General features: G+C 39.4%; 2 protein-coding genes across 6 annotated transcripts in view; one reads left to right on the forward strand and one right to left on the reverse strand.

Annotated features, from left to right (window-relative positions):
- Positions 1-1,390: 1,390 nt before the first annotated feature.
- DHRS9 (dehydrogenase/reductase 9) lies at positions 1,391-11,481 on the reverse strand. The gene is made up of 5 exons (XM_023931057.2): positions 10,112-11,481; positions 5,742-6,072; positions 3,918-4,176; positions 2,516-2,679; positions 1,391-1,690 (listed from the first exon to the last, which is right to left on the reverse strand). The coding sequence occupies exons 1-5, from the start codon at positions 10,157-10,159 to the stop codon at positions 1,440-1,442; spliced, it is 1,053 nt and encodes a 350-aa protein (XP_023786825.2). The 5' UTR covers positions 10,160-11,481; the 3' UTR covers positions 1,391-1,439.
- The window catches only part of ABCB11 (ATP binding cassette subfamily B member 11), a 50,440-nt gene continuing 40,524 nt past the window's right edge, over positions 4,759-14,674 (forward strand). For 4 of the 5 annotated variants that reach the window (XM_023931047.2, XM_086896730.1, XM_023931051.2 and 1 more), the window contains exon 1: positions 4,759-4,833. The gene's annotated coding sequence lies outside the window, so the exon portion shown is untranslated. Of the gene's footprint in view, positions 4,834-7,044; positions 7,071-8,193; positions 8,304-14,674 lie in introns of those variants that run through there. The other variant, XM_086896729.1, reaches the window with a different exon arrangement.

The raw sequence follows: 14,674 nt of genomic DNA on the forward strand, positions 1-14,674 counted from the left end.
AGAAAACAGTCCCTGGGTTACTCTGTAGTTATATATAGTATGTAGGTTTGGTTGTTTAGTGTATCTATGCTGAAGGATTCCTAAGCTTCAACTGGGACTCCTCCTCTCAGTAGCATAGCTACTGAGTACCCTTCTAATTATGTATCCCTCATCAGTGTATCCTTCTGATTTGTAAAATTTAGGGTTTGGTATTTTGTACAACAAAAGTTTTACTCATAACTTAATTTTTCACTTGTTTTTTGTTTATCAGAACAGTCCCTGCTTGAATGCTTGAATTCTGGACTCTCTGTTTCAAAGAAAGCTGATTTTTAGAGATTGCAACAACTGTCTGTAATCTGCTACTCTAGGGCTGACAAATTATACCATTATTTTTTTTCATGTGCATTCTTTTTAAAGCTGCTAGGCCCGATAGAAAGATTTCTCTGTCTGCAGGAATTTATTGTGAAATTAAGTAAAATATTCTTTAAGCCATTTGTTAGAGAATAGAGCTTCAATGAGATACTTAAAGGTTACTAACGCTTTTTACATACTGTCTTTTTTTTGCACATTGCAAACACACACACATGCCCTCTCACACAGTGATGAAACTCCTTTTCTTATGTTTGGAGTTCTGACCTGCACATGGTATTTTTTTAAGCTTAATTGAATTGCACATTAATGATTAATCACCAGCACAGGACTTTAGTAAATAAAACCTTTACCCCTTCAATTTTAATATCTCTAGGAGCACCAATTTGTGAGCTTCTGGCTAACAGCTTAAGAGATAGAAATAGTGTATAAAAGGCACAGTAGCCTCTATTAATGTTCTGTCATTCTGAACACGTTCTGTACAACTGAAAGAATTTGCTATAGCCTACACTTATGACTTACTTCTTCTGATAAGTAAAATAATAATACTTTAAACTTGCAAAACACACTGAGGATAAAAGAAATATAAACACATATTGGTTTTGTATTTTCCCCATAAACCATACTAATATTAGGAAGAAAGTTAAAATATGCATTTCAATCTGCTTGCATAGAGCAAGCAGATTGAATTCCCTAGAATTGCATTTCTGTAAAATTGCTTGTGTTTTTTTTCTGCAGAATTGAATAATCAAGCGGTCAGATACTATAATTGTAATTTCTGGAATATTCTGCACTAGCTGAACTTTGTTACTATTTGACTTCATGTCTTGTGTGAATAGTATTAACTAGCTTTGTAGCTGAAAATTTTATGAATGCAGATCCTATAGAGATATAATTTCTGAGCAACAGCCTTCAAAAACATACTGGATTCAAGCCTACCTGTGAACTTAGAATTTCAGGTAAGATGGGATGAGGTATGGAGAAAGTGTCTTCTGAAAATAATTTTAACAGTGTAGTAACTGGTAAAGAAGAGGACATCTAGTTTTGATAGGATAAATATTTATTTCTGCACAGCTGACACTCTTTTAATACTAGACATTAATTAGAACTCCATGAACTGGTCTCCCTCTCACTGCTGGGGCTGGAAATGTAATACGCAACAGCGTGTCTGACAAACAGCTTGGGGCATAGGAGAGAAACAGACAGAAGAACTTTGCATCCCATCCAGCTCTGTATCGTGTCCTGGGGTACCTTGCTATCAGGGCATGTTCCATGCATTTTATGACATTAGAAATATCATAGTCACACAGTCTTTTCACTGATGATCTTTGGGCTTTTATATCTGTAAACAGAAAAATAAACTTGAAAGCATTTATATGCAGCATCTCTGCGAGAGTGTTCTTTATAGCCAAAGGTTTGGCTACAGCTTCAAGCTTAAACTACTGTCTTGAGTGCTGAGAGCAGTATAGCTACAGCAAAGCAGAGACAATAAAGTCTGCAAAACACCCAGAAGCCCAATAAGCCAAAACCTTCCTAGCCCATACTGTGAGGCAGATGTTCCATACAGTATGTCCTGTTTCACACTGCTCTAACTTTTCAGATACCACTAAGCAATAAACACATATGGTCATAGCAGCTCATTTCCACTGGGCATCCTGCTTTTAAGTATTGAGGGACTAAGAAAGGTAGTATGACCTCATATCCCACCAGTCTCATGCATGAACTAGTATCTCAGGCCTCATCTAACATACACACAGTGAAGAACAGTCAGTGATGGGTCCTTAATGAGCATTAAAAATATCTAGTAAATTTTCACAGAATCACAGATAGGTTGAGGTTGAAAGGGACCCCTGGCACCTAGCCCCACTACTGAAACTGTGTCACCTAGACCAGGTTGCCCAGGACATGTCCAGATGGTTTTGAATATCTCCAAAGATGGGGACTCCACAACTGCCCTGGGCAACCTGTGCTAATCCTCAGTCACCCTCACACTGAGATGTTCAGCAGGAAACATCCTGTGTTTCAGCCTGTGCCCATTGCCTTGAATCCTATCCCTGGACAACACTAAAAAGGGCTTGGATCTGTTGTCTTTACAGCCTCAGTTCAGATATTTATATATGTTGATAATATCCCCCCTGACATTTCATACAATGCTTTTTCTACTTACATTCAACTAAGTATTTTTCTCCGTAGGAGTCCCTGATCTCAGGAGTCAGTCTGTTCCAAAGTTTGAAGAGGTATTTCTCAATAATATCTGAATTAACAACTTCTGCCTTAAAGAAACCATGCTCAACAATGCTTACTTTCACTCCAAAATGCTTCATTTCTATCCTAGAAGAAAAAAACCAAAACACAATCATCTCCCTGACCACCCAATAATGGCACAGCTATGAATCATAAGTGAGTTGAAAATCTGTCACATGAATATTTGAGTCTTAGATTCTTATCATCATATATCAGAATTATTTTGAAATGTTCAAATTAGCTTCATAGATAGCATAGATAGATTACTTGTCCTGTAAAAGCAGAGCAGACAACTGAGGGAAAAGAAAGCAGTGTCAAGTAGATTCATAACTCTGTGTGGTTTATGCTGGACTCACGCAAAGGATGTAACAGCCAAGTGTATCTTAGCCATGTATTATCATACTGAAACTTTTGACAATTTCATATACTGTTGAATCATTTTAGTTCACAGCAACAGCAGGTTATTAAAGTGTCTGAGAAAAACTAAAAGTAAAAATTTCAATTGGATTAGAATTTTCTTCTCTATCCCATGGTTAAATGGTTGTGGTTAAATGATTAAATGTTAATGCAATAAAGGTTAGTGGGTTTCCTCGTAGTGTGGTTTCCTCTATGTAATTTTGAGTTGTAGTGCTACTGCTTTGGGGTAAAAATGCAGTAAAAAAAATGGGCAGCTTAAGAGACCCAGGCAGCCATGTTCTACAGTGTGTAAAGGAATGGACCACATGTACATTAGCCATTAGTTTCTACTTCTTTGGGGTATATGCTTTCTTTAAGTAAGTACTCATAATGGTTTGAAACCAGCTTTCCTAGTCATTCTGACTCATGAAGACTTGACTAAGGCCAGGCCTTAGCTTTCTAGAAGCACTACAGTACAACTTGTTTCAGCAGAGGGTGCTCAGCTCGATTTTCTGAAGTTAAAGTTACTTTTGGTAGCGTGGTTGCTGTATGGAGCTGCCCAGCTCAGATTGTTGTGGAGAATTAGAGCAAAATATACAGGCAAGTATAACTTGCCCAAGAAACTGGATGTCTGACCAGGCTAAATTGTTGATTTACTTTCATGTATGCACTGGATTCACAGTGTGCCTGAAATCTGCACACTAACAACTTGTCTGGAATATGAAAATTTTAAAAGTGCAGTTCCTTGCTGGGTTTGTCCATAGTACTGGAGACTGAAATCTTTAAAAAGTGACCAGTTCTCTTATTTTCCTTTTCCTCTTTAGGCAAGGTTTCCAGAGAGGAATCAAAATGGGTAAATATACAGTCACCCTTCCTCAGCACATCTGGAATCTGTTCTTGGATTCTTGCATGTGTGTCGGGCTACTCACCGTAAGGTGTCAGAGAAAGCTTCCATGCCCCATCTGGACAGACTGTAGCCACCCCCTACAAAAGTCATGAAGCCTTTGGCATTAATGAGATTGACAACTCTTCCCTCAGCTTTTTTCAGAAGTGGCAGAAGCTTGAGTGTGATTTCAATCAATCCCAGCAGACTAACATCCAGGACTGAATGGAAATCTTCAATCCTCAGCCAGTCGGTGGGTCCAGCAGGTGCTGTTCCTTCAGCATAGCTCACCAAGCCAAAAAGCCCTAGGAGGAATGCACAACTGTTTATTTCAGGGCAATATCTTGCCCTGGAGTATCATGTGTGCATTGGGAACCAAGCACACAGTCTGCAAAGACTTCAGTGAGATGAATACAGTTATCTGGGGTTTGCTTGGATAATCTACTTCGTTCACCTCATAAAATTTGCTGTAGAACATGGGTAAACTGTTAAAGGAAAACTAGTTTATTTGGAGATGTGAGCCACCATGCTGGGCTTTATTATCCAGATCCACTCAAGTTTGCAGTTTTGCAGTCTCCTAATACACTTGTATTGGGAGAATTGTATTATTGGGAAAATCAAATAGTCCACACAGAAGTGGAGAGACTGATTTTTCTGGTTGGGGTCTAAAGGTCTGAACCAAATGTGCAGAATTAGTCAATGCTTCTGAAGATACTAGCTTAACCCTGTGTATTGATAATACTGCTTTACTACCTTTATAAATTACTCGAGGAACTTTAGATAAATAGTGACGTTTCCAAGAGTTTGCTGAGGACAGCCTGTGCCTGAGGGGAGAGGCCGAAAGTCCAGCACTCAGCCTCCATAAAGAGTCTCACACCCTGAGGTGAAAGCATTTGCAGTGGCTATCCTGGCTGAGAATGTGTGGCTTTCTACAAGTTGGGAGCAAGAGCCTGCTAGAGGGGGTAAGTGCTAAAAATTTTGTTAAACTTGCTCTCAATGTCTGCATTCAAGAATATTCATGATAATAAGGCCAAAAGCCTTTTACAAGCTTTGAGGAGAAAGTCCTGTGGTAGAAGATACATTTTTTGCTGGCTTAGGTACTTAATTTATTAATAAGCCTATTGAGTAGCTGGTATAACTGTGTGTTACTACTGGTAGTGAGAGTGCTGTGGTGCCCTTGGGTAGCCTTAAGTCTGAGCTATGAGTGCTGATAAATGTGTATTGCCACAGTTGAATATATTTACCATGCAGATCTTTCAGCACCCTTTGCCAAGCCCACCACTGAAGTCTCATAGGTATCCAAGGGTAAATTCTTCCTCTTTTACAGGAGTGCTGAGGTGTATGATAGGGGTAGTAAGAGCTACATATGTAACAGCTTCAGGAAAACTGGCTGAAATTGCAAGTGTTTAGCTGTTGCAGTCAGTGCAATTGTTTAGTACAATACAAATGTCAGACTTACCCAGGCATGCAAAAATATACTCTTCTGTTTACTAGAGGAGGGCTGTAGAGGCCCTGAATTAACCATTTTTAATTGAGTGGGCTGAATTTGTCAAGAAAATTTTCTGGTACCAGTTAGTACCTTCCTTCCACTGACATTCTTCAACTACACCAAAAAGAGTTTAGAAAACGCACCTGGGAATGATCTGGTTTTAACAGACCAAGCAAGTAGACTTTTAGGCAAAAAGTTCTGTTGGTGAAAACAATGGGCAGCATTGCTACAGAGAATATATTTGAACTGAGAAATAAAGAGTGAATGTGCTTCATCATCAAGAGAAAAACTCTACAGTGAGTAGAGAGGCAATAGAACTTCTAGCTAGACCAGATTTGGTCATATTCAATCATTTTTCTGAGAAGTTGCCTTGTCACTTACCCTTACCAGCTGTCTGTTCATTCACAAACACCACAGCCCTTGCAATGCTGTTGGAGTCTGCTAAGTTCAGATTCACTGTCTTCAGTGAGAGTGAAGAGCAGGACAGTAGCTCTTGGCTTCCTTTTTCTGTAGCACATGCAGCAATGACACAAAATCCCCTTTTGTCAAGCCATTTAGCCAGTGAGTTTCCAAGTCCAGTGTCACAGCCTGTTATGAAGACATGCTTTCCATTCAGGTTCCTCACTCTGTATTTGTCTCTGATGATCCAGTAAATGATAAGAGAAAGTATGGAAGCCAAAATTGCTATGTGCAGCAAGTCTGAAAGTGAGAGCTACAAGCAAATAAGTTAATGATGTAGAAGTGCAATGAAGCAAATATGCTCTGCCAGCCCTCCTGAAACACTCCTGTAAATGGCTTTGTTTCTAGTTGCAGCGCTTCTGGACCACTGTATGTTAGGGGAGAGCAGGAACAGGAGCTTTAGCACAATGCGATCGGAAGCCATGAATAATGTGCACCTTGACAAAACCTTCTGCATTTTTTTTTTCAGTAGATTTTTCCACTGTTTATAAGCTTTGCTGACCAGACTTTCTAGTCAGCTCTGTCCTTTAAGGACATTTCAGACTGAAAGGAATGACCTTATCAGTTCTGAAAGTTCTTTTTTTGTGGACATTGGTCATTGTTTATGCTGATACCAGAGAGAGAAATTCCCCTGGGAAAAAAGGATGATTCTCTTTGACTACTTGTAGGATGCTACCCAGGCTGCTTTTCTAATCTGTAACCAGAGTGACCCCAAGAAAAACCCAAGAGAGGGTGTAAGTTGCAGTGGTGGATCTGATGACTAATTTATGTGGCTTATGTTGCATGACAGTGGGTGATTTGCTCTCTGCCCTTCAGACAAGGTAGCTCAGGCAGTGCCTGAGTCTTCTGTCACTTGTTGCCTGTTTAGCAGTGATACACAGCACAGCAGAACATGCTATATAGGAAGTGTGTTTGTATAAAGAAATGTGGAAATGCATGGAGATGTTGCCTTAAGGGGGGAAAAAAAAAAGGCACAGAGGAAATTCAAGGTTTCCCAAAATTTTCCCTAACTCTGTTGGGGAGGATACTGTTTACTTATTACAAAATTTTTGGATAAATGTAGAATACAGTTTTTGCATCTAAATTCATGTTAATTGATTACTAGTTTTCTATTTTTATTTTGTTTTTTACAGGAACTAAACCAAATTAATTCATTAAAGCAAATATTTATGGGACATCCAATAAGCATATTACAGACATCCTGTTAAGAGAAACTTTTTTGCAGGTTCTAAGCAGTCACCTTGGCTCTAGGTACCTACATATGTGTGGAGAAGTAGACACCTCACCTTTAAAATTGACATTTTTAAAGGCTGATTTCTGTGTAACATTATTTCTATCTCAAGACATGAATATTAAAGGAAACTCAATGTATTAGGCCTGTTTGCTAGAGCAGATGTTGTTCTTGCTCCTACTGAGTTCATGGACTGATTTGCATTTATTCTGATCCTAAATTTTGTTGTCAGCTCACCAAGTAGATGGGAAGAAATCTCAGAATCTGACAGTGAATGAATGTTGAACTCTCATTAAATAATTAATCAGCTGCAAAGATAATAAAGCATAACAAGTGACAACATTCTTTACTACTTAATGATCTTTGAGTGCCTCAGTAGCCATCAATATGAACTTCTGAGCTATTGACTAATGGTCTCTGATTTTAAAACATTAAGCAAATATATACAGGTAAGAGTTTCCTTCTCCTTCCACTGCAGTTTACAGGAGAGCTTTCACTGAATTTTTGGGATGTTTGCACTACTTGTTTTAGTGGCCCATCTCACTGTTTTCAGGTTGATGTAATCAGCCCTCTAGCTCAGGTACCTTGCTTAGACACTTGGCTTTCTTGCTGTGAATGTCCCTGTTAAATTTGACAAGCATTGCAGCATTCCTGAATGTGTGCACTTTGAAATCATCTCTGTAATTTTGCTCTGTGTTGGTGACATTTATATTCTGAGAGGACTCAGAGAGTGCTCTGATAAAGTGTCACTACAACTATGTGAAAGCACTCAGGCTAATGAAGGATTCTGTGATGTAAAACAAAGTCTGAGAATAGAATGTTGCAGCAGCTGATCATAGATTCTCCCAGTCCATTTGCAGTGATGAACCAGGTAGTGACATTTCCCTTGACTATCCATTTAGAATTTGGAGTAGAGCTAGGCACAAAAAGAGTGAGGAGTTGCTATCAAGCAGGCTCTGGTAACACCATGCCACTAAATGACAGCAAGCTAGTGCAGTGATATATATACACATAACTTTAGGACTCAAATTTCCCTTTTTCCAATACAAAATTAAACAAAATAATTAGAATTTTAGGCAAACAATTAACCTAATTGAAAACAGGACCTGTAAATCACATCTTTCCCTCTTGGCTATGCTGTAGGGAGGAAGCAGTGGGCAGTGAGCTTGCACTTCTGGAAAGCAAGTTAAATTTGAAACTAGGTTCTACAGATAAATCCTGGAGCATTTGGCCAGGACGCCAACCTGGATTTTGTAAGTAAAACACCTGGGATTGCTCTGGTCAGTGTTGGCCAGTGTGTTTATATAGCAATAATTGGCGCAGAAGCTCTAGGGGCTCTATTGGCACAGTAAGACAAAAGGCTCTAGGGGAGACAGCTGAGAGAGCACTGTAGAGTCCCCATTGCTCTTTTACTTGTCAACCCTGGACCAGTGTTACTAAGTCTGTAATTTCTAGCTGCCTAGCTCTTGCCATGTGCTAGTGCTCCTTCTCCAGTAACACAGTGACCTGAGCATCATGGTAGGTTTTGCTCTGCTGGAGCCTTCTGCCACTATGTATTCTGCTAGATAATGTTATTATTGCTGGAAGGAGCCTGGGGTCAGGACCAAGAGAAACAGTCTCAGCTAAAGTTTTCTTTTGAGAAAATCCTCTAATTCTGTGAATGTACAGTGTTATCCAAAATATCTCGTTTGATAATTGTGAAGTTCTACAACAGCCAAAAAATAGCCACCTGGCTTCCAAGATCATATCAATGTTAAAACAGCTACATGGAGTGGCAAACAGTTCATTTCCAGAGAAAATATCAGCATGAGATTTCAAGAGTATTAATGTATTTTCATAAATATTGAATTTGGATTAATAATGTAGCCAGTAAATAGCTAAAGGCAAATTCTATTTTCCATCAAACTTTGATATTTGCCTGACAAATTGAGAACTTGTGTGATAGAGCCTGGCTTCTCATGCCTACACATGTGCCATTATAAAAGCAACTGATTTTAGAGGAAAGCAGCATGACTGCATTTAGAGCCCTCTAACATCCCTAGAAGACTGCGAAATACAGCATCCCTGTACTTCTCTGCACTAAAGGAAACTGAAGCACATAGACCCCATATCAAAGGAGGGTGTTAATGATTTACTCCCAGCAAGTTTGCTTATGCCAAAGAATTTCAGGCTGGGGTGAAATTCAGGGCCTGTGTATGCTTTGGGGCCCTTCACCCCTCACTGTGCAAAACTCCAGAATTCAGTGCTCTGCAGTGGGCAGAGTGACCTGCCAGGCATCCTGAGGAAGAATTGCCAATGGGAAATTTAGGCATTGTGGTTCTTCAGAATGAGCACTCCCGTAGCACTAAGTAGAAGGTTAGACATATCAGGCAGTGCACTGAAAGATCATCTGACAGTTCTCCAGAGTCACCCTTCCATGGCTACAAACCTCTCGTTTTCAGTTAATTATTTGAACAAATAGGCAGTCACTGAATATTAGATCTCTTAGGTGAGCTGTTCCCACACATGCAGAGCTTTGCACTTCTGTTTCGTGGAAAAGGAGTGTGTTTTTGTATGCTGTGTAAATATATCAGTGTGATAATTTGGTTTGGTGGTCAATGAATAATTTAAGATCTTTATTAATATGTCATCTGAAAAGAAATACACCTCCAAACTCTCCTACACATCATTTTGTAGGGAGATGAGTGTAGTCTAGTACAGTGAGTTTTCGGCATGATTGTATCTTCTTTGTATGGCTTGCACTTTGTATTTTTACCACAGCATCATAAAAGCCCCAGGAAAAAAAAAAAACCACTTAAAATCTTAGGTCACCGACCCAGTATTTGAAAATTGAAGTAGGGCAAGATTCCATATGTTGGGAAGAGCATTTCTTAGTTAGAATTTTTTTCAGACCCTGTAGGTGTTAAGATAAGCAACAATTATTAAAATTACTCTAGAAAGGAAGGGAATGCATGTTCTCTTATCTGTGCACTAGAAAACAAATGCTTAGCTCTCTTAGATATCCTGCAAATGCATATGATAGGTACTACTCACTATAATAATAGACACAAATTCTACTCACATTCTGGGGAGACATCTGTAAGTTCAGCCTATACCTCCAGGTGCTCATGAGGTGCCTTCACCAGTTATTTCCAGTGTCAGAACATAGAAACAAACTTGTGCACCAAGACATGCATGTTGGTTAAAAAAGAAATAATCTCATAATCTGTGCCTGGTACTTTCCTGATTGATGCACATCAGCAGGGCCCCTCTCCCTGCTATTGCTAATGTCTTGTACTGTGATCTGTCTATTTTAGGGGATGTACTTGGTATTAATCTTCTGGCTGTGCTCTGTGCCTGCCTCACCCACCTATGTCGTATAAGCATTGCAAGCTATATATAGTGATTTAAAGAGCCTGGGGGCCTGTCAAGGCTCATTAAGGAGAACTAATCTACTGATCTGAAAGGACTGATCTGTGCTTTGTCTTGAAATCAGCAGGAGTCCTTCTGTTGATTTAATAGAGCTTGCTTCAGACTTCCCACTTTTCTCTTGCATGTGAATGAGTTATTGTTGATGTGACTTAATCTTTTAAGAAACTTCTTTATGTATGAAAACTGTCAGGGATGAAATTATTTTTATTAGTCTAGGGCAGTTTTATTGATACTAGGAGCAAACCAATTTCAGTGTTTCTCAAATAAATGATCAAATACTACGAATTATACAAACAGAATCTCTAAAGTTTGAATGGGCACAGATGCTAACATGTGATTGTTGGGTGTCTTGTTTGCCTAATCTTTGGCCCAGAGTCTGGTGGCCACTTTTGATCCAGCTCTGAGTACTACTGCACAAACATGGCAGCAGAATTTCTTTTCCCTTCACATATCTCTTCAGTCACAGCACAGTGCTGTGCAGTGCCAGGTGCAGCAGTAAGCAAGGAGGCTTGGGCAAAGACCGTTCTCAACAGCAAAATGAATGAACAAGATTTTTTGTCAAAACTGATTTGAAACTAACTGAATGAGCAGGAAATTAAAATTGAGGAAACCAAGTAGAGCGGTAGGGTGGAGCTGGAAATTATCTTGCCCGTACAGTTGAGTGGATGATGACAATGGCAGCCTGTCTCAGTCTGGCTGATGACTCATGGTCTGGCTGGTCCCTGATGAGAGCTGCAGAGTTGTTAGTTCATCCTCTGCATGATGGGCAGCTCCTCTCCCCCAGTTTCTCTCCCTGCTCCCTTTGGCTTGGGCCTGGAAATTCTTGCTTCTTTTGCCACTCTTGAGTGCCACAAGCTGCTGTGTTGGTTTTTACTGTACTTCAGCACTCTTGGGGCAGTCAGGAGGTGCATGCATCTTGCTGGGGATGTGGGGTTCAACAGGTGGTGGGATTTCCTCTCCAGGACAAGCCTGGCAGAAGTGCCTGCATAGCCCTGTCTGGCCTGATTCTAATGAAAGGCCTTACGATGTGGTTGGAATGACCACAGAACAGCACTCCACCAGCATGCAAAGTCTATCACAGGGAAACACTGCTCAATCAGTGTCAGCTCAGGGGTCCAGGTATTGAGCCAACTCTTTCAGAACACAGCATGTGGGAGACCTCACTGGAAAAGAAATCACATGAGCAAAATCTGAGCTCTATTCATAGTTTACTGTTAGCTTGGCATGAGATAGGCTTTTGTCTGCAGAAAGCAGACCTTGACTGTGATTTCCTGTTGATTCCTTAGGTGTATTTTGTAATGAAATCCCTGACTCTTAGAAAGGAAAAGTTGCCATGCTTGAACCATAACATTGAAGAAGGAAATTTGGTTCTCCAGGGAAAAGCAAGAAGCTAGAGTTACTCCTGATGGACAGGCAAAGGTGTTGAAGTACACATTGTGCTGGGTCTTACAAGCAAACCAAATCCAGATTCTGTGGATGCAATCCCCCAGGACGTTCTGACCTTGTAGATGTTATGGGTCTTCCCCATGAGATGTCCCCTTCTATTCCTTAAAAACACGTCTAAATATGTTTTCACCTGCCTCAATACAGCCTTGTGAAAGGGTCAGGTTTTGCTACTCATAGCACAGCACACCATGGTTTGCTTCTTTCCAGAAGTCACTGGCTTCTTTTGCTGGCATTTGAGAAAATGAGGCATCTGGTCCCAGGAGAGTAAATGTCAGCAGAATCTGGTCCTCCATACAGTGAGAAGTAATACATTAGGCAACTGATATTTTTTTCCTGCACTTGTAGTTTAAATAATATATTTACATCTAGTGTACCCTGCCTCTAATCCTGCTTATATTTCCTTACAAATGCTAACATTTGCAGGGATAGTGTCTCACATATGGTCTGAAAAGGATTGAATTCAATCAGTCAAATGTTAATTTCTAAAGATAGAGATGAGTAGATGGTGTCATTTCACAGTTTGTTTCCCTAATCAATCTTTTTGATTGAATAATGCCGGCGGAGAAAAGGCAAAAAGCTTTAGCTTCTAGAACACCTCTGCATGAAACAAGAAAGTCCAAGGATGGAAAGACAAATAGCCGTGCTCCAACAGGCTTAGCAAGTGTCTGTTTGACAGGTCCTGAATGGCTGCTTCACCACTGGGGCTAGCAGAAGAAAGGGACTTGATTTATATTTGATTTCTAAATAAATAAACAAACAATAATGACAGAAAAAACACATTGAGCACATTGATTACATCAGCAGATAAAAGTTTTACTTCTTGGGGGTTCACTCAAAACTACATGCCACCATGAATAATTAATCTTTAACTGAGATTTGAATTAATCTTTCTAGACCGAATATGTGTGGATAGTCATACTGTGGTGCAGATGAATTTAAGATTAGCTTTTCATATCACAGTATTTCCAAAAAATCAGAATGGTGAGGAGATACAATGCTACTTTGCAAGGCTTTCTCAGTGAGAAATCTACTGCTTCTTTTCACAAAAATGTCTGGAAATTGCCTCACCTTTTTTAAAGCACTCCTTTCCATATTGTGTTTTAATATCAGGTAGAAGCTTGCTCCAAATAACCTCATTCTCTTTTGTAATCTTTGCTGGAGTGCATAATGCTGTTTTGAACAGTCTGGGTTGAACACAACAAATCTTTACTCCAATAGCTTTCATATCTTTCCTGAAGGCAGCCTAGTTATTTAATTGCTTTAGACATTATTATGATTTATACTATAGGATTTTTTTCTGTTTTAACGATTCTATTTCTGTCTTTATATGGCACTCAGCCCACAAATGCTGCAAGGTTTATTCATGATTGTGAACTTTCAGCTTGTTATCCATAGATGAAAGAGGGGTGAGATATCTTACCTTCTTCCAGAGTGAGAATGTGCAGGCACAGTAGCTGTCAGTGTATTTCAGATCCTAGTTCTCAATGCAGTATATCATTAGTTATCTGACTTGCCTGAAAAACTGGCTGGCTGCCTAAATGCAAGTATGTAGAGCCAATTTACATATCTTAGGAAATCCCTTCTTTAGGGAAGACCTCAGGCTGATGGTAGGGTTTCTTCTGGACCCATCTGGTATCTATCAGTCCTATGTAAGTGTTCTGGTATCTAAAATGGCACTATATGTTTTAAGACACACAAATTACTCCTTGTCTGTGCTACAAGAAGCCACCATGGTAATCCCCAGAAATTAGTTTACTGTGTTCCCTAGATATTTGCAACGACTGTGATAATTAAGAGAAAACACTTCAGAGAAGAAAGCTTAGACAGAAATTATTACAGTGCAATAACTCATGGTATGTATTTCTTCTGGATGTGAGAGGTGCACTTTTCATGTTGTGAAGACATCTCAGTTTGGAATTGATTTGGATTGATTTGGAAAACATTTCTGAGCCCTCAGAAATTGGGGGGAGCGGGAAAATATAAAAATGTAAACCAGCTTTCATCAGCTCTTAGAGTTCAATGAATAAATACTTTTGCTTGTCTGACTTTACTCTCAGTTTTTCAAGAGGAAAAAAAAAAATCACTTTTGGCCTGAAAACAAACATAGTTCAAGTAAAAGCAATTTGTCAAGTTATAAGCAATTTTATGAAGAGAATAAATGTCAAATGGAGACTGGAATTTAGCAATAAGTATAATTGGCACTATGGCACATCATAATAGACAAAGTTTATGACTCAGATTTAGTAGAATCCATCCAGTAGGATCTTGGGCCTTTGCAAGCTCTACTGCAGTACTGCTCCTGCTGAAATCAATTAGCACTGGGAATGGCAGCAGCATCTTGTCTTTCACAACTCATTGGGTCAGACATACGGGATTTTTCCGGTGTTCAGATGTCTTGCAAGCAGTATTCCAAAACAGTTACATTCAGATTTGTTCAGTAGAGTGCATATGTAACTTTTGCTTTTGATAGAATGAGTGATAACTTAGAAGTCATTTATTACACATATTCAAATTTTAAAACAAAACCACAATTGTTAAGTGGAATTTATTTAATTTGTTCCCTAGCTGGGTAAGCATGGGATGTGCTGAGCACTTGTGCCAAAACTCAGATAAGCATGTGAGTGCAAACAGTTCCAATGAGGATTCCAGGAATTGGATTTCTGTTCTGACAATGTTGTATTGATAACCCCAACTTTTTGAGCACATTCCTAAATATTTATCTACCACTAACTAGATGTATAAAACATCCCTCTAGAGAGATCTTCTT

Source organism: Cyanistes caeruleus, chromosome 7 (assembly GCF_971803275.1).
Source record: "Cyanistes caeruleus chromosome 7, bCyaCae1.hap1.1, whole genome shotgun sequence".
Lineage (NCBI taxonomy): Eukaryota > Metazoa > Chordata > Aves > Passeriformes > Paridae > Cyanistes > Cyanistes caeruleus.

What these genes read in the sequence shown, in the direction of transcription:
- DHRS9 (XM_023931057.2), bottom strand. Translation starts at nt 10,159, where the DNA reads ATGAGCACCTGGAGGTATAGGCTGAACTTACAGATGTCTCCCCAGAAT. An exon ending in TACAGATGTCTCCCCAGAAT is followed by an intron (nt 6,073 to 10,111) that starts GTGAGTAGAATT and finishes ATTTGCTTGTAG; the next exon opens with CTCTCACTTTCAGACTTGCT. An exon ending in TGAACAGACAGCTGGTAAGG is followed by an intron (nt 4,177 to 5,741) that starts GTAAGTGACAAG and finishes CATTCCTCCTAG; the next exon opens with GGCTTTTTGGCTTGGTGAGC.